General features: G+C 44.2%; 1 protein-coding gene across 1 annotated transcript in view; it reads right to left on the bottom strand.

The window, feature by feature from the left end:
* LOC146830806 (uncharacterized) overlaps positions 1 to 19,586 on the bottom strand; it is an 878,450-nt gene that overhangs the window by 764,534 nt on the left and 94,330 nt on the right. Inside the window, exon 2 of the mRNA XM_085604967.1 lies at positions 4,004 to 4,112. Coding sequence (XP_085461093.1) covers positions 4,004 to 4,112 — 109 coding nt within the window. The remainder of the gene's footprint in view (positions 1 to 4,003; positions 4,113 to 19,586) is intronic.

The following is a 19,586-nucleotide window of genomic DNA, read 5'->3' as shown; positions in this document are numbered from 1 at the left end:
CTGTTGATGAGGGTCTGTGTCATAGCGCATCTCGTGTGTTGGGGTAGCCACTTGAAGATCTTATATAGCATGCGCAGAGTGAAGAGATAGGATAAGAAGATGGCGTTGATCATGGTGAGCTTGTTGTCAATAATGATTCTGAGGTTTCTGGTGTGCTCGAGGGATTGGTTGCGGGTCCTAGGTCTAATGGTCGCCATGAGACGTTCCATGTTTTGCTGCTGTTGCCAAAGATCAGTACTTCCTTCTTGTCTGTGTTCAGCTGCAGGCCGTTATTCTTCATCCAGTCCGCAACTTTTGTCCTGCATCTGTGGAAGTTGGTTCTGGTGACGGTGGGGTCGTCTGTGAGTGAGAGGATGAGTTGGGTGTCGTCTGTCTAGAAAATTATGATGAGACCGTTGCATCTCATGATGTTGGCCAGCAGGTCATATATGCGATGAAGAGCGTAAGGCTGAGGGATGAGCCCTGGGGGACACAGAAGGTGATCTCCTCAGGTTCAGAGTTGAAATGTGGGAGGTGGATCCTATGGGTTCTTCCGGTGAGGAAGGAGGTGATCCATCTGAGTGTGTCCCCTTGGTTGCCAATGTGGTAGTGTCTTTCGATCAGCGTGTGGTGGGATAAGGTGTTGAAGGCTGCCGAGAGGTCATGGAGGATCGAAGCTGCTGTTTCTCCTCGGTCAGGGATGTCATTGGTGGCTGCGATCAGTGCACTATTAGTGCTGTGATTGCTGTGGAAGCCGGATTGGGAGGTGTTGGGGTGCTGGTTCTGCTCCTTCCTTAACAATGTTGAAACGTTCCTTGGTGTTGTTGGCACTGGTTTCAATGTGTGGGACAAGAGCTGTCTTCGTTGTTACCCTCAGCCAGCAGTGGTAGAGGTTGAGGGAGTTCTTGAAGACTGCCCTGTAGGAAGTGTCCTAGCGGGCACGTCATCTCCTCTCCAACTGTTTGTTGTCCTGTTTTGGTATTCTGAGTTCTTCAGCGTAACAGCTGGCCTTTTTGGATGATTTTCTCTGAATGTTGCTCTTGATGGGAATGATGCTGTCTGCACAATTGGTAATTCAGGCGTTGAAGTTTTCCACTACCTATGCGAGGTTGGTGGCGGTAGCAGGATTGGTGGTGTTGAAGGCATTTGCGCAGCTGGTCTCGGAGATTTTGATCCACCCCCGGTTGGACAATCGAGTGAAATTTTGGTCGCTGAGGAAGATGTATTCCTTGGAACATAAGGCAAGGAACGTAATAAATCCTGAAATGGTGTTGCAGAAGTTGGAGCGTGGTCGTGGGGGTCGGTGTGCGAGGGTGCCTCTAGTGGTTGCTTTGTCATCCATGTGGAGCTCGAAGTTGGGATGTTCCTTGGGGGTGTTGGTGTTGTCAGTGGTCTCTTTGTGGATGATGGCTGTTCGGTCTCCCGTCTTGTAGGTGAGGTCCTGGTGAGTGATCTTGTATCTGTTGTGGATCACTGTGGCAAAGTCTGGGGTGAATATGAGGTTGAGCCAGGTCTCAGTGAGGAACATAATGTCGGGTGAGAGGGTGGCGATGAGGTCCCATAATTCAGTGGAATGCTTGCATAATTAGAGTGTGTTGAGTTGAGAAGGGTGTATACGAGTTGGTGTTTTCGTTCAGGTGGTGTTTGTGGTGTATTTGGGGTGGGGCTGGTTGGTGGGCTGGTGTGTGTGTGCAGTGGTATATGAAGTAGCAATGGGTGCAGGTGAAAGATCCTACTGTGGAGTGTTGGTCGGCACGGTGGCAGTGTTTGTGCAGTGTCCAAGGTCGAGTAAGTAGAGCTCAGCGATGGTGTATTTTCAGGAGGTAGGAGGATCAGGCGTTGTGACGCTGGGTGCTGTCCAACTGCAGACGGATGTAGACGGGCTTGCCTTTGGCGCACCTTCTGCGCTATGGCCTGCCTTTAGTAGGTCCCAGGGTGGGCGGGGCTTCTGTTGGCGGGAAGATCAGTGAGTGGGAAAACCCAGTCGGGAAAACCCCAGCAGGAAAACCCAGGCAGCTTTGGATCAGTCTGAAACAAGCGGGAACGGGACACCACAGGCAAATGGCTAACTAGGTGTCCAGGTACCAACTAATGTGGTCGCACTGCACCCTGCATTCAGTAAGTCCTGGGGTGGGCAGGGTTTCTGTTGGTGGGAAGAAAGGTGAGTGGGAAAACCCAGTCGAGAAAACCCCAGTGGGAAAGCCTGGGCAGCTGAGGGGTTCCTGGATCAGTCTGGAGCAAGCAGGAACTGGAGGCTAGGTGTTCAGGTAACTACTCGTCAGTCCCGCCTAAATCTGCTGATTTGGTTCATCTTCATATTCCTAAAATGTCATCTTCATATTCCCAAAAGTTCCAGCACAGAGAGAACCCTGACACAATTTCCACTGAATGAGTTCACCAATGTGTCCTACAAATAGACTCACTAACCGTGAACCATGGTGTAAAGCAGATATGCTCCTCATTTGCCAAACAGGACCACAGTTTTGGGCCCGACACCAAATGTGAACCGCACTCTGCTTGAAATTTGCAAATCACACAGAAATGATTCCAAATGTTCATGATCTGACTCTCCCACGATCAATCTCCAAATGCAGACCAGATCTACAAATATTTAGGGCTAGAAATTGGTTCTGGGTCTGGACTTTGTTTGAATACTGCTGGCTTTCATTTGGCTTATGCGAGGCATTCAAAGTTTTCCACTACTCTCACTAGAAGATGGGCAACATGTGTGTACACACATGCACCATAGCTATCTTAAGGCTGCCGTGCATGAGCATGCATATGCAGCAGCATCTTTTAACTTCTTTTTTATTTATCAATCAAAGACGGCTGACGGTCATTTCAGAATAGCAAATTAAAGTATGCCATGGATGCTGCGAAATGAGAGCGAAGGGAGTGGCTAGAGCAGCGTGCAGCATGGGCTATTACCCATCACTCCTGCCTAAATGTCATGTATATAGTTACTCTTGACAATGACAATGGTGATAGTTGTTTTGGTTGTACACCAGGAATTTTGTGAGAATTTTAAAAAGTCAAATATTTGGTTATAACATTGAAATTACTTATGGGAGCAAGTGTCTGACTTTTTCATCTTACCTTCTGTGAATCTGGCCCTAACAGTCTATTGAGTGAACTGCCTTCCAAGTTAAAAATGTCTTCCCTGCACTTGCTGTTAACACATAATGCCAACACACGTCTCACAAACACACAATCCAACATGATTATAACTGAGCACTTATCATCTGTTTTTGACTTGGTGGTAATGGAAGACGCTCTAGTGTTTCAGGCACATCCGGATGAGAATCCGCTGGTGTTATTTCCTTCGCTACAGTCATGTGTGGTGGAGGAAAATCCACTGTAGGGTTCTCCCCCAAACTTAGTACATCATCCAAGCGTTCTTACACTCTACAGTACCACCTAAATCACAATCAGGCCATGAGACAACTTAAGCAAACAACAAGATGATGGAATGAATCCTTGAATTAATCTAACTAAACCAGAGGTGATCAATAAGTGTCCCATTCTAGACCATCTTTTGTCGTCCCCTATTCCACTCTTAACAGAGAACTACTATATGTAAATCAGCCTTGGTCCTGCTCCAGTTGGAACAGTACAGCCTGAACAACCAGACCAGTCCACCTCCAGACAGGGACATACACAAGCCCAGACCTTTTTCGACTACTCTGTTCTTATCAGTGGGATATAGATTGAGTCATGTGAGAGCAGGGCCAAGATCTAGGCACACTCATTGCACCTGGGGAATCTGCTGTAATGCACAACAGTGTGATGAGTGGGCAGCCACAGTCACATATGCGAACAGATGGCATCATGCAATATTAGTGCTATTGGTAATTTGATTGACAGATTGCTGAAGAGGTTTAGTAAGTTCGGCACTACACGGGTTAAAGTCCCTCGCAAATGTCAACACCGCATTGTTCCTACTGCAACATATTTTTTTTAAAAGCAATCCAATCACAAAAGCACAAAATGCAAAGTTAATTTGCCATTATGACAGAGTACTCACCATTAACTCCAGAAAGGATCCCAAATTCAGATTGGTTTTGTGGACGTCTGTTTGGAGCATAAGGAATAAGTTGTTGGCCGTCTTGCTCCTCTAGGGCAGTGATAGAAACCTGGAAAGAAGAAGTGACATGAATTTCAAACAAAATAATGCCTTGTGGAATGAGTGAAAAAGGGAACCTTAACGAATCAGTTTTCATACAGCATTCTTGAAAATACCCTGCTGTGAATCACTATTTTGCTTAAATACGCTGATGTTGTCATGTGTAAATATAAACGTAATGAGATTTGCACAGTGCACTAAACTTGAAGGCGTCAAAGCGCTAATGCAAGTGAGGAACAGCCGAGGGAGACCAAGGAGCTACACTCACGGAAGAGGGAAGAGAAAAGAGAAAAGAGTCAGGTTTTAAGTTGCTTTTCAAACACCCAAAAAGACTCCAAAAAGATAAACACAGGTAAAGTGTTCCATAATTTAGCAGCCACCACCGAAAAGGAGCAGCCACACCACCTGGCTTTGCAGAATCTTGGGACAGTCACTTTCCTGGGAGAGGATGATCTGAGCGGTCTCTTAGGAGTGTACCACTGGAAAACTGTACTCAAAGGTGCAGGCTCTTGATGGTGAGGAGCCAATTAGACCCTGCAAAGAGCTTTATAAATTACCTGCTTTTTATGTCGAACCTGGGCAGCGCATGCGCTGCCCTGCAAGGCATGCTATATTCGAGTAAGGCCTTGAAGCTCCACCCATATTTTTCATTGGCTTGTGTCGTTGTCCTTTGTAAATGCTGGCTTCTGATTCGTTAATAGGCTTTTTAGTCCCTCCTTAAGTACCACCTTGTCTTCATTTGTAACCTCCCATGAGGACTGGCCCTTTAACTTCTGTTGCTACATGGTATGTCTTATTTTGTCTGTAAGCACTATTTTCTTTAATGAATTTCTCCCACTGCAGGCACGACATGCTTTACTGCAACATTCAGAGCCCCGTGCACGCTTTCACTTTTCAAGCAGCCAGGGACATAGGCGGCCCCCTCTTTGACATGAAAAATGCTGTGCATTTACAAGAATTTGAGCTATTAGCATTGTAAATGACAATGCATTTTATTTATGTAATAATTATCAAAACAGATAAATAAAAGGAATTGTCCTTTACAATGCCAATAGCTTAAACTCTCGCAAAATGCAAGACCTATTGCATTGCAAATGCTTGTTAACTGATAGCCAGAGAAAGGAGTGAATGCCCTCCCTCACCGAGAGATGTTTGGGCACATTCAGGTCCAGCTGAGCTGATGTCAAACTTGTTCAGTTAAGCTCTATATACTGACAGCATAATGAACTGTCTTGAAAGCAAATGCTGAATCCCGTCTAGCGTATATTGTTGCTTATGGTAGATAAAAACAAGGTTTATCAATACATTTTGTCCATAGAACACCAAAGTACATCACACATTGCATAGAATATTGCTTGACAGCCGTTAAAAAGTGAGTTAAGCCAATTGCAACATCTACAAAATACACATTTGCAGATTATATTTTAAAAATCGAGTACTTTATAAAACTTTCTACGGCTATAAAAGGGACAGTTAATTCACACATTCACTATAGAACACGTTGGTAATTGTGGACAGACAGACCCCTTCTCTTGTATGTGCCTTTGAACAAAAGCCAGGAATCTAAATTATTTTCTAACAACCCAGCCCTTCACTTGGTGTCCGGTAAGGTATGAATATAAGAGATAAAATGTTCATTGTCTACAGTATTTAAAGTATTGGAAATAGAGGGGTTCTTTACTAAATGTTCATTATCCAGTCTAAGGTAAGGTTTTTGTGTAATGCTGAGTTTTTATAAGCTGACTTTACTGGAAATTGTTGCCAAGATGTAAGGATGTCCAGTAGGTTGAAATTATTTTTCTGTTGGCTAATCATTTTTCGGTCGAGCCTAAACAGCGCTTGCTGTATTGTATTCTATGTGTATTAAAAAATTAACTACTTTCTATTGGCTGTTGGCTGTGCCATTCAAAAATGTAGCCTTTGTATTGGTGTTGGGTTGTAAAAGTCCCTCCCTTCTCTCCTGGCGATTAGACTTAGTGAGTATTTAGTTTGGCCATCACACTGTGTAGCGTGTTTACAGAGACGTGCATCTGTTAGCAATTATCCTTATCGCAATCTGACTTCCATTCTGACGTAGAGAAGCTCAGTGGCTTTGTTTCTGTTTCAGCGTGCATGTGTTAGCAATTATCCTTATCTTAACTGCAATGTCATTTCAATTCCGACCTAAAAACGCCATGTGCTTTTGTATATGTTTTAACGTGCATCTGTTATATATTATCCTGATGGTATCTGCAGTATGACTTTTATTCCAAGAGTCAAACTTAAAAATGATATTAAAAAACGACGGAGCTTTTTATTTTAATAATATTAAACATTATGTGTAATTAATTAAATAATACGGTAGAGCGTTTTTAGTTTCCTTTTCTGTTGAAGTTGTCGGGGTTTGTTTACTGTTTTGCCAGTGGACATGGGCAGAGATGCTGGAGTCATGTAAGGTGTGGCTGGGAGTAAATCGCAGTGCATATCCACTTGTTTCGGCACCAGCTTTTTAGAGCTAACGATGGTGAGCACCGGCAGTACCCCACCCAGTTAAAGTTGGTGTTATTAAAAAATATGTTACAGCATTTTTAGTTTCTTTTTCTGTTGACGTTGTCGGGGTTTGTTTTCCGTTTTGCCAGCGGACTTGGGCAGAGGTGCTGGAGTCATAGAAGGTGTAGCTGGAAGTAAATCGCAGTGCATATGCACTTTTTAGACCTAATGATGGTGACCACCGGCAGGACCCGGGCCAATTAAAGCTGGTGTAATTAAAAAATACGTTAGAGCATTTTAGTTTCCTTTTCTGTTGAAGTGGTCGGGGTTTGTTTTGCGTTTTGCCAGCGGACATGGGCAGAGTTGCTGGAGTCATGTAAGGTGTGTCTGGAAGTAAATCGCATTGCATATGCACTTGTTTTGGCACCAACCTTTTAGAGCTAACGATGGTGAGCACCGGCAGGACCCGGTCCAATTAAAGCTGGTGTTATTAAAAAATATGTTTCAGCATTTTTAGTTTCTTTTTCTGTTGACGTTGTCGGGGTTTGTTTTCCATTTTGCCAGCAGACATGGGCAGAGATGCTGGAGTCATGTAAGGTGTGGCTGGAAATAAATCGCAGTGCATATGCACTTTTTGGAGCTAACAATGGTGAGCACCCGCAGGACCCGGGCCAATTAAAGCTGGTGTTATTAAAAAATGCATTAGAGCCTTTTTAGTTTCTTTTTCTGTTGACGTTGTCGGGGTTTGTTTTCCGTTTTGCCAGCGGACATGGGCAGAGATGCTGGAGTCATGTAAGGTGTGGATGGAAGTAAATCGCAGTGTATATGCACTTGTTTTGGCATCAGCTTTTTAGAGGTAACGATGATGAGCACCGGCAGGACCCGGGCCAATTAAAGCTAGTGTAATTAAAAAATACATTAGAGCATTTTTAGTTTCTTTTTTCTGTTGACGTTGTCGGGGTTTGTTTTCCGTTTTGCCAGCGGACATGGGCAGAGATGCTGGAGTCATGTAAGGTGTGGCTGGAAGTAAAAGGCAGTGCATATGCATTTTTAGAGCTAACAATGGTGAGCACCAGCAGGACCCGGGCCAATTAAAGCTGGTGTTATTAAAAAATACATTAGAGCATTTTTAGTTTCCTTTTCTGTTGACGTTGTCGGGGTTTGTTTTCCGTTTTGCCAGCGGACATGGGCAGAGATGCTGGAGTCGTATAAGGTGTGGCTGGAAGTAAATCGCAGTGCCTATGCACTTGTTTCGGCACCAGCTTTTTAGAGCTAACAATGGTGAGCATCGGCAGGACCTCGGCCAATTAAAGCTGGTGTTATTGAAAAATACGTTAGAGCAGTTTTTAGGTCTCGCCTGAGCCAGCGCTTTAGCGCTGCTCTGGCGAGAGCTATTGAAAACGGGGATGTGGAAGTGCAAACAGTGCTTTCCAGGCCCCCAACTACAGTGCATGTGCGCCAGGCACGCGCACCATTTGGCAGCCTGCATTTACATTTCGCGGGCGCTTTGATGTTCTCAGTGAGCCGCGCGGCCACTGAGAACATCAAAGCACCCGCGAAAGTGCACACCATTTGCCACCCCCTCCCTTATCCCACTTCCTTACCAGGCCTTGTCTTCATGCAGTTGCTAATTCCATATTCTCGCACTATCTTCATTCACTTCTCGCCTCTCTTTCTCTCCTCGCTTAGCTTCTCTGCCATTTCCTGGCTTTTGTTGTCTGTTACTGTCTGACTTTGCCGTAACTTTCTATCTCCCCTTCTGTCTTACTTTTACTTTCAAACCTTACTTCTCTAAGTCCCTTTCTTTTCTTTCACCTCTCTGGTCTTGTCGTTTCTTTCGCTCCTTAGCCTTGCCTTCCTAAACTCCATCGCCTGGCTCTCTTTCCTTCCCTTTTCTTTAAATCTGCCTTGCGTTGTTTTTCTCTTTTACTCACTTTCTCTTGCTCGCTGCATCTTTTACGCATTTCCTACACTCGTACAGCCATCACTCTCCCATGCTCCCTGTAGCTGACGTACCTCGGTGTATGCATTGGATAACAGGATGTTTAGATGCAGTGACCACATAACGCACAGGTGCCAATAAGGAAGGAGTGACCCTGGGCGCTGCTGCCTGCCGTGTCCAGGCCACGCGTTGTGGTTGGGGGGGTGGGGGCTGGACAACAGGCAATGCACAATGTGCTGCCCTGTCTTCCAAAAGGTGGGAGGGGCTCTTCAGTATTTGTGTGGTCTTTGTGAGAAGTTTATCTTGTTACAGGCACTTACACGGTCTTTGTCATACGTGCAATGTGAGTGAGGAATAATTTAAGGATATGTTCTGATTAATTAGCACCTGTAAATCGCCCACACTGCTATTAGTAAAGCATCGCGGCGCCATTATATAGTGCACAGTATGACTTCCAAGCGTTTACCATAATCACAGTGTGATTTGGCTTTGTTTTCTTGTGGCCAGCTGAACACAAACGCAGCAGGAGACAGTCCTTTGGTGGTCTCACCATGCTCCGCATAGGCCTAAGGACTTTGCTCCCCGTCGCATTGTAAGCCTGGAAGTTTGCTCCAAACTCTCCCATCTATTTGCCTCCCTGCTCAGCAGCTACTCGGCAGCAGTGGACATCCCAAACCAAGGCGCGCAACGCCCATTGGGCTCAAAGGGCTTTAGCCAGCCCCCCCCCCCCAATTCACCCCTGGAATTAATTGCTGTGAAGGGTTTTATAACGGGGAGTCGTGAGTATTCGCGAACCTCTGATCTGGGCTAGCAGTTCGAAGCTGCATGCAGCCACATGCAGCACTGTAGCATCAAGAAAACATGTGCATGTTATACTTGGTTTCCTTCAGAAATCTTCGAGTAATAGTGGACATTTGTATGGTTGCCTGCCAATATAAGAGGGATTGCCGAAGATCGTTTTGATGCCGTGGGACGGAATAAATAAAAGGCTCTATAGCTCATTGGGTTGAGCGTTCACTGATCAGATGTTTATGAAATCTGCAAAGTAGCGCGTGAAAGACGATCTCAAAACTTGGTTGCAATGCGTCAGAAATGATGTCTTTGGGTTTAGTTGTAATAACAATTACTTCTTCACAAATAGTCAATCTTTCGTGTTTTTGGCACTACGTAATCAGTCAGTGCAACACTGCCCCACCCCCTCCACCCAAGGGGATGTGCTTTTCTTTCCTTTTTACTGCTCATTGGTTAGAATGTTCTCTTTTCAGAGATTCTATTGTAGCGCCTGAGAGCCCATCCGCTCCACGGAAAGGACGGGGCCGAAGGAGTGGTGAAATGTAAAACAAGCATTTGCAATGCAATAGGTCTCGCATTTACTCGAGTTTAAGCTATTGGCATTATAAATGACAATGTGTTTTATTTATGTTCCAAAATCAAAACATAAATAAAAGGCATTGTCATTTACAATGCCAACAACTCAAACTCACGTAAATGCGAGACCTATTGCATTGCAAATGCTTGTTGTTTCTTTTTCTGTTGATGTTGTCGGGGTTTGTTTTCCGTTTTGCCAGCCTACATGGGCAGAGATGCTGGAGTCATGTAAGGTGAGGCTGGAAGTAAATCGGAGTGCATATGCACTTTTAGAGCTAACATGGTGAGCACCAGCAGGACCCGGGCCAATTAAAGCTGGTGTTATTGAAAAATATGTTAGAGCATTTTTAGTTTCCTTTTCTGTTGACGTTGTCGGGGTTTGTTTTCTGTTTTGCCAGCGGACATGGGCAGAGATGCTGGAGTCATGTAAGGTGTGGCTGGAAGTAAATCGCAGTGCATATGCACTTTTTAGAGCTAACAATGGTGAGCAGTGGCAGGACCCTGACCAATTAAAGCTGGTGTTATTAAAAAATACTTTAGAGCATTTTTAGTTTTCTTTTCTGTTGACGCTGTCAGGGTTTGTTTTCATTTTGCCAGCGGACATGGGCAGAGATGCTGGAGTCAGGTGTGGCTGGAAGTAAATCGCAGTGCATGTGCACTAGTTTCGGCCCCAGCTTTTTAGAGCTAATGATGGTGAGCACCGGCAGGACCCGGGCCAATTAAAGCTGGTTCTCTTGGGCTCATTAATACAATTATATCAAATAGTCAAACTTAAAAATGATATTACAAAACCACGGAGCATTTTATTTTAGTAATATTAAGCATTTAACGTTATTAAAAAATACTGTAGATGATTTTTTTTCCTTTTCTGTTCACTTTGTCGGGGTTTGTTTTCCGTTTTACCAGCAGACATGGGCAGAGATCCCAGAGTCATGTAAGGTGTGGCTGGCAGTAAATCGCAGTGTATTTGCAGTTGTTTTGGCGCCAGCTTTTTAGAGCTAATAATGGTGAGCAACGGCAGGACCCAGCCCAATTAAAGCTGTGTCTGTTGGTGTGATTAATACAACTATACCAATCAGTCAAACTTAAAAATAATATTAAAAAAACACTGAGCATTTTAATTTACTAATATTAGACATTGCGTGTTATTAAAAAATACGGTAGAACATTTATTTTTTCCTTTTCTGTTGACGGTGTCGGGGTTTGTTTTCCGTTTTGCTACCACTTTCACTGCTCTTTAATACTTTTTACATACTAAACTCCAATATACGGTGAGACCTATTGATACTGCCAATGCTTGTTAGTAATGATGTTGCCCATTGCGTCTCACTACTTTGAACTTCTTCGCAATATAGGTATGAGTTTTTTTCAGGTTTTCATTTGTAGTAAGTTTATTAAAAAATGGTTGCATTCAGCTTCCCCTAAGTAAGAAGTAAGGCTGAGTTCACAAGAGATAAAATTAAATCTTTGTCTCCCTGGTAAGATTTAGGATCCGTTTTTAACAATAGCTCGCTGTCTGCTCCCTTGCAACTATATTATCTAGGTTCAACAACTGTGAGCTATAAAGTGACATGGAGGATATTTTGTTTGCATATGCTTTACGGGGAGGATCTAAAAAGTAGTTCTCATACGTGTGATTTAATTTCACTAAAGCACCTGATGAAAGTGATGATCTAATCTTTAAAGATTTAAAATGTAGGGAGCACCAAAGAGCCCACGGCAAGATGGCCGCACATTAGTGCTGCTCCGCCGGCTGAAAACAAATATCCGCCAATTATCCTGTGACGAAACTGACATCCATGGCTAATTGAAGGGGAAAGGAACTAAGGAAGACATTGCGGATCGTCTGAGCTTGCGTGAGAACCAAGAAGGCTACTACAATCCGCCACATGGCGAAGCGTGCCTGCTGGCAGGAGAAAATGGTGACCGCTTGTTGAGCAGCCTCGGAGTAAGTGAAAGTACTGCCACTGTGACCGCTTGTAGACGAACTGAAAACTGCGATTAGAGTGTTTGGCGGCAGAGGAAGGAGTCAGAATGCCTGCACCATCTTCTTTAATGTACGTGCGACTACCCATGAGCTAAGCCGGAAACCCTGTGGAGACGAGCAGCAGACGAGCGTGGCTCAGCTGGGCTGACTGGAAGCCTTCCCGGTAGACCGACCCAGACTGGTAAGGGAGAACTGCGGGACGGCCTAGGGCACTGCCTGCTCGGTGTCGCACTAATGAAAAGAGTGAATGCTGGAAGCTAGGCAGCGACAGCCGCAAGAGGGTGGGGCCGCCTCCCACGGAGAAGAAGAGAGCGGTGAGCGATAGGACATGCCGGGGGCTGCAGGAAACACTGCGGAGGTAGGACGTGAGGTAGCCCAGGTCAAACAGGATTACTTTAGAAGCAATCCCAGAGTCATTGGATGATCATCCAACTACTCTAGAAGTCATTTTCACATCATCAGACATCATCAAGCTCTTGAAGTCATCAGCAGAGTTTAGAAACTTGAGCTCGATGACTTGTGGATGACTTGAAAATGAGCATCTGATGACTTCACAAGGTGTGACTATTCCTGATGACTTCAGGAGGATTTAAGAATGAGTATGCGATGATTTCACAAGGTGTGACTATTCCTGATGACTTCGGGAAGACTTAAGAATGAGTATGCGATGACTTCACAAGGTGTGACTATTCCTGATGACTTCAGGAGGATTTAAGAATGAGTATGTGATTACTTCATAAGATCCAATTGTGCTTGATGATTTGAAAATAAACATCCAAATCTCCACAAGCATCATTTCTTCTTAACATGATGAAATTTCTCCTTATGTTTTGAGAATGATTATACTTCTAGTGCAAGAGGTAAACACCCATTACAACTAATCTTTTACCACTACTACCATCACCCCGCATACCATCACAATGCAACTACCATTACTCGGCAATGCCATTACAACGCATGGCATTACAATGCATATGCATTTACCACACATGCTTTTACAACGAAATTTGTTGTAAATGCATGAATGGTAGAAGCATATGTGATTTATATGTAAGTATAAGGTATGTATAGGGTTTGGGTTTTGGAGTGTAGGGTTATTTTTTTTGGGGTTCAGGGGTAATTTTAGGGTTAAGGCGTTTGGGGTGCTGGGGTATTTATAGGGTTCAGGGTGGGTTTAGGTTTTGGGGTGTCTGGGTATTTTTAGGGTTCAGGGTGGGTTTAGATTTTGGGGTGCAGGGGTATTTTTAGGGTTCAGGGTGGGTTTAGGTTTTGGGGTGCAGGTTTATTTTTAGTGGTCAGGAGTAATTTTCGGGTTAAGGGCAGGTATGTATTCCGTTTCCGTGCTCTTAATGCTCATCTGCAACAGCTGTAGTTTTTATCTTTTATTCTGAGGCTTAATAAATACCTCGTGTATGTTTCACTTTTTGGCCTTTCTGGTCTAATGGCAAGAGCGTATCTCCAATACGACATGATTTTGTTTGTTTATTTTTATGGAGCTGAACTCGACCCGAAAGTATTGGAACGCTTTTACAAAGCTATGCCCCTGATCAGCCCCTGTGCGGGAGAGGGGGTGGAGTGGAGAGAGGCGCGGGTAGCTGACCCCTGGCTTGAGAGCATCTGACTGGGGGGGGGGGGGGGGGGGGGGCTCTTGAAGTGTCTTTACGCCACTGCTAAGAAGTAAACCACACAGCAGAAGAGGAGCAAATAACGATTTATAGCAACCGGGGATTTGGTGCATGTGTAAAGTTGCGTCCAGTCACCTTATGAACATAAATACACCACATTCTGAAGGCTGGGGCACATTTATGGCCAGGTTGGTTAGTGGCACCTGCTAAACATTGTCAAAATACCGAACGATGGTTTACAAATATACATTGACACATGGGGGTGTTGAGAGTGACCAGTCACATTTGGAGCCTTTCTTGTTTCCTGGTGTAATCTAGGTGTTAGTTTGGAGTACTAGGGGCAGGATTACTCCAGTGCCCCAGGAGCACAGTACAAGCATTTTAAGCGATAAGCACAGTTAAGTTGTATTTTTCCAAATTCTAGGCAGCTGCGTATTTGGACATTTAAAATGTATGCATTCGGTTCCTGTGCTCCTGATGCTCATCTGCAACAGCTGACTTGTAGTTTTCTGAGGCTTAATAAATGCCTTGTGTATGTTTTACTTTTTGGCCCTTCTGGTCTGCATATAATTGCGTTCAAATCGCTTCGGGTCAAGATCTGCTCCATAAAAGTGAAAAACACTTACTCTCCTCCTATTAGAGACTGCTAGTTTCTAATAGCAAGAGGGTATTTCTAATATGACATGATATTGTTTTTTCATTTTAATGGAGCAGAACTCGACCCGAAAGTATTGGAGCGCTTTTACAAAGCTATGCCCCTGATCAGCCCCTGTGTGTGTGGGGGGGGGGAGGCGCGGGTAGCTGGCCCCTGACTTGAGAGCATCTGACTGGGGGGCTGGCTGCAGTGAGGCCCCTCATGTTTCTTTACGCCACTGCTAAGAAGTGAACCACACAGAGCAGAAGATGAGCAAATAAAGATTTATAGGAACCAGGGACTTGGTGCATGTGTAAAGTTGCCTCCAGTCACCTTATGAACATAAATATAAACCACATTCTGAAGGCTGGTGCACATTTATGGCCAGGTTTTAACCCCCGTGGGTGCATACCAGTTAGTGGCTCCTGCTAAACATTGTCCAAATACCGTCTGATGGTTTACAAATGCAAATTAAATCACGAAAAAAAATTGACACGTGGGGGGGGGGGGAGGGACCAGTCACATTTGGAGCCTTTCTTGTTTCCTGGTGTAATCTCGGTGTTGGTTTGGAGCACTAGGGGCAGGATTACTCCAGTGCCCCAGGAGCACAGTACACGCATTTTATACACACTGACTCTTCAGTAATGCACATTTCACACCGTCTTAAGTTGAAGAGGTGCTCATTCATTTGCCTGAGGGTGTGGCCTCGTGCAGACGTGATCCTTTTTTTTGTGTGGATATTTGCACATTCGCCATATTACAAATGGCAGCACGGCCAAGTGTGGTTTAAGTGTGACCTCTTTGATCCACTCTCCTTCAATGGTGTCTCTGTTCAAATGTTGTATTAGAAACACAGTGACGAGTGTTGAAATAAGGGTCCATGCCCAAGTACATCACAAGAAACAACGATACCTGTTTCCTGGCATGTTTTTGGTGGTTTACAGTCAATTGAAGATGCTGCTGATGTAATTTAATGTAACCATCCACCACTAGTACGTCAAATTGCCCTGCACAGGCCCCTACGTTACTCTCAATGCATGATCATGCTTGATAACATTCGGGAAGAGGAAGTGGCATTGGGTACTGTGAAGCCCATAGGGGACCGGTGTACAAGTTATGCTTGAGGTACTTACCCAGAAAAGTTGCAAAGATCGGATGTGCTGTTTTAGTTGCCTATTAAAACCTGGCGATTGGATGGCTCGTGACACGACAGCTTCATGGGTTTACTTTAGAACTCATGGAATTGCAAATAATTCATGGTATTGTATAAAGAAGGCATATTGCATTCAAGAGGCTTGTTTTTGACCAGAAGGTTCATTGAGGAGGTGATCCTCTAAATATTTCCCTACCAGCACATCCATGTTCCTAAACTAAAAGTGGGACCCTGCAAGGGAATACTGGCAGTCAGCTAATGTGCTTGTAACATGGAAATTTTAAGGTGTAATCCAGCCCGTAATGATTTATTAGTGATCCACAGCCACTCTGATTTATTCATTAAATCACCTGGGAGCTATCTACACTTGGCCTGCCGTTGGCATAAAATCCTGCAAGAGTATTTCATAACCATCTTAAAGACCTTATGTAGTCATTGTCTAGTAATCCACGCTCATTCTGTAGTTGTCTTAATATAATCCTAAATAATCTATGCTAATTTTTGAGATCATTAGGGCGCATCTGTATCAAACGATTTTTTATTCGCAAAGGCTGCGAATCGCAAAAACAGCATTTGCGAATAAAAAAATCGCAAAACGGTATGTATGAGCCATGTTTGCATCGCAAAATTAAGGAATCGCTATTTTTGCGATTTCTTATGTTTGCGTAAGAATTTAAGAAATCGCAAATAGCGATTTCTTAAATGATATGTAACGCACCCAAGTTGTGCGAATTATCCTTAAGAAATCGCAAATTACCACCAACTTCTAGTTGGTGGTAATTTACGATTTCTTTGAAAAATGCACTTTTTGGCATTTTACAAAGTGCCACGTGGTGCACATACTGCGCACACATGCTCATTTCAGGGGTGCAACAGGGTGTCATCATGACACCCTTGCACCTTTGAAATTATTCTCAAATTGCGATTAGCAAATTGCGATTCGCAATTTGAGAATTACTTCCCATTCATTCCTATGGGTCTCCTGGCCCATAGAAATGAATGGGAAGGTATTCTTTAATTGCGATTTCGCAATTTGCTAATCGCAATTATGGAATATTTAGAAATTGCTAAATATTTGCGATTTTTTTTTTTTAATACATCCCGTTTTGCGATTCTCAAATAGCGATTCTCAAAAAATCGCTATTTGAGAATCGCAAATTCGGTTGTTGATACATATGCCCATAAATCATCCTGGAGTAATCCACACTCATCCTGAAATTATCATGGAATCATTCCAGAGTAATCAACTTCCATCCTAAAGCGGTAATAGGATCATCCAGGAATAATCCACAATCATCCTTAAATTGTCTGGAGCCCATCGTGGAGTAATTCACACTCATCCTAAAGTTGTCAATTAGTATTCGTGGAGTTGTAGAAGGTAATCACTCCCTGCCAGTGGAAGTCATCAGAACACCATCCTAGAGTAGTTTTTGTGATTACAGTAAGAGTCATCCCATTTAAATATTTCCCCCTATAGGCATACTTCAGGATGGTTTGGGATGACGTCCCCAGATAATTACAGGAATAGCCTGGCTGAAGTCATCGGATGACTTCAGAATGGCTCCAGGATGATCTTCCTTTTTGACCAGGGTAGGCCTAGGAGGAAGACCAGAATAAGACCTCAGGGACAAAGGGAAATGCCAGAAACTACTGCAGATACGTTATGAAAGCACAGGATACACCACACAGATAACATATAAAATAATGGAAGGAGGCAGTAGTGGACCCCAAGTAAACAACACGGGGGGAAGGTGCTGGGATCAGTCAGAACATACCAGGAGAAGGAGACCCTTGAGCTTGGATAATATATAGTGCGCCCAGAGGGTAGTACCAGAGAGCCATAAGGTGAGTCGCGATTATTGCTATACAAAGAGAGAAGAAATCTACCTTCTGAGAGTTTATCTGCCAACAACTAATTGCGGACTGAGGATGAGGTAGGAAGAACTGCTCCTCACATAAGTTGGAATTGAGAGGACATAGGGAAAATGGATATGCAGCAGGCAAAGCTCACATGGCAGCCAAATTAGATAAACAGGGCGCTAGATTGGGTAAGGCAGAGCAGCACATTACAAATGTGGAAGACGGCCTACACACAGCTACCACAAAATGTTCGAGCATGGCAAGAATCCTAGCTGTGATACAGGCTAAAAATGAAGATTTGGGGCCGCGCTCGAGCCAAAACAACCTCCAGATCACTGAAATACCAGAGTCCACCAACACAGGCAAGATGGAACATTATGTCAAAAACATGTTAAGAAAGATCTTTGGTGCAGAACAACTGTCCCACGTCTTCATAGTTGAGAGGGCACATAGATCGCTGATCGTAGGGCCCGCGCCTGGGATGCCATTGCGCCCATTCATAGCCAAACTGCTAAATTATAGGGACTGTGAAATTGGATTAAGACTAGAACACGAGAAGCAGGCCATAATAGATATGGGGAACAGTGTGGCTTTATACCCTGATTTCACTGTGGCAGTCCAGGCTGCACGCAAGGAGTTCCAACAGGTGAAAAAGATACTGTGATCGGAAATAATTCAGTATGCCACACTGTACCCTGCTCGACTGCGCATAGAGGCGGAGGGGAGGAGCAAGATCTTCATTTTGCCTAAAGAGGCTATGTCCTATGCTGAAACACTGATCAAAGAATGTAACAAAATGCTGGCTGTGGATCATGAGGATGGGATTCTAGACAACTGAGGAGCAAAACGGCTGCAGAAAGCTACTGGATCTGTGCTGTCTGAGAAGTATCTTGCGAGTACAATGGCACCTGACAGGAAACAAAATTGACCCAAGTAGCTGAACATGGATGAACTGAGATGGGGAAGGCCGAAATCAGTTGGACAGTGCTACACTATGGTCAGGTACTGGTGGGGGGACATGTACTACCGGCATGAATCCCTTTATATGATGGGAAGCCCAGAACAAGCCGGGGAAAAAGGGCCTTAAATAACGCTCTATAGCAGTATAAAAGCAGCGTAACTATAGCAGTATACAATTTGAAGTTCAGTCACCTCTGCATATCAGGAGGGAACTTAGCCTCTGGTAGCCCCTGGAGGGTATGCCCCAAATGACAGTTAACGTTAACATGTTCCTTGAGTTTAGTCGGGAAGGCTTTGGCATAATTGGGATGCTAAAGTGGGTGGAGGTGGGAGTATTTGTTTTATTCAAGACAACAGTGCAGGCTATCTCACGCACGAAAACCACTGTTCACTGATTTAGAGGATGCGCATTCTACATCATACCCTACTGCCAATTACCAGAATTACATGACAAGCCAAGGAGGAACGATTAGATTCCTGACATGGAACATAAGGGGGTTCAACAACCCCAAGAAAACAAGGTAGGTGATGGCTTATCTCTGCCGCCATAATATACAAATTGCTCTGATACAAGCACCTTATGAAAGCAAATGAGGGAAACATAGGCACCAGACGGGTGATGGTGATGGTAGCCTCATCATACTCCTCATATTCGAGTGAAGTGATCCTCTTAGTAAAGAAAGGGACCTATTTTACACTCACACACTCCAAAACAGATGACATGGGGAGGTTTGTATAAGTACAGGCAATCTGGAGGGCACTATGGTGACCGCTGTTAATACGTATGACCCTTACAAAGATGACCCTGAGTTCTATAATAAGGTCTGGGAATGACTGGAAGCTCTGGAGCCATCGGTGGTGATATGGGGAGAACTAAACACATAATTAGATCCCCAAATAGACTGTGAAATGACCTCAGATTAGCATGGGAAGCAGGCGGCCAGCGCTATCCATGCTATTATGTACACCAGAGGCTTGGTAGATGTATTGAAGACACAAGATCTGGGGAAAAAGTAGGGGACATACATATCGTCAGTACATAACACATGGTTTGACTATTGGATAGTGTTGAGGGAGGCTAGCTCCTGGACAATAACAGTGTCTCATTTGGCTAGAAGGTTGTCTGAACACACTCCGTTCTTGTTAGATATGGCGCTACCCACACAGAATCGACCACCATGTCAGTGGAGACTGCAGCCCTCCTCCCTACTGGACCCCGTGTTTAAAGATAGCATAAGCAGGGCGATACCGCACCTTTGCCAGGAAAACATGGGATCAGTGGAGGAGATGGAGTACTTTGGGAGGCGTTAAAGGTCACCATTCAAGGTGAATGTATGGCAGTTCAGGCTGGGGTTCTCAAGACACTACGCAATAGGTTGAAAAATATTGAAAACACCTTACAGCGACTGGAGCGCAGCTACATGCAGTTACATTCAGGGGACACACTGACTAAAATACAGGAGTGGATGACAGAATATAATGAAGT

The sequence above is a fragment of the Triturus cristatus genome, chromosome 5_1 (assembly GCF_964204655.1).
Source record: "Triturus cristatus chromosome 5_1, aTriCri1.1, whole genome shotgun sequence".
In the NCBI taxonomy this organism is placed as follows: Eukaryota; Metazoa; Chordata; class Amphibia; order Caudata; family Salamandridae; genus Triturus; species Triturus cristatus.
This window is presented reverse-complemented; position numbering and strand designations above follow the sequence as displayed.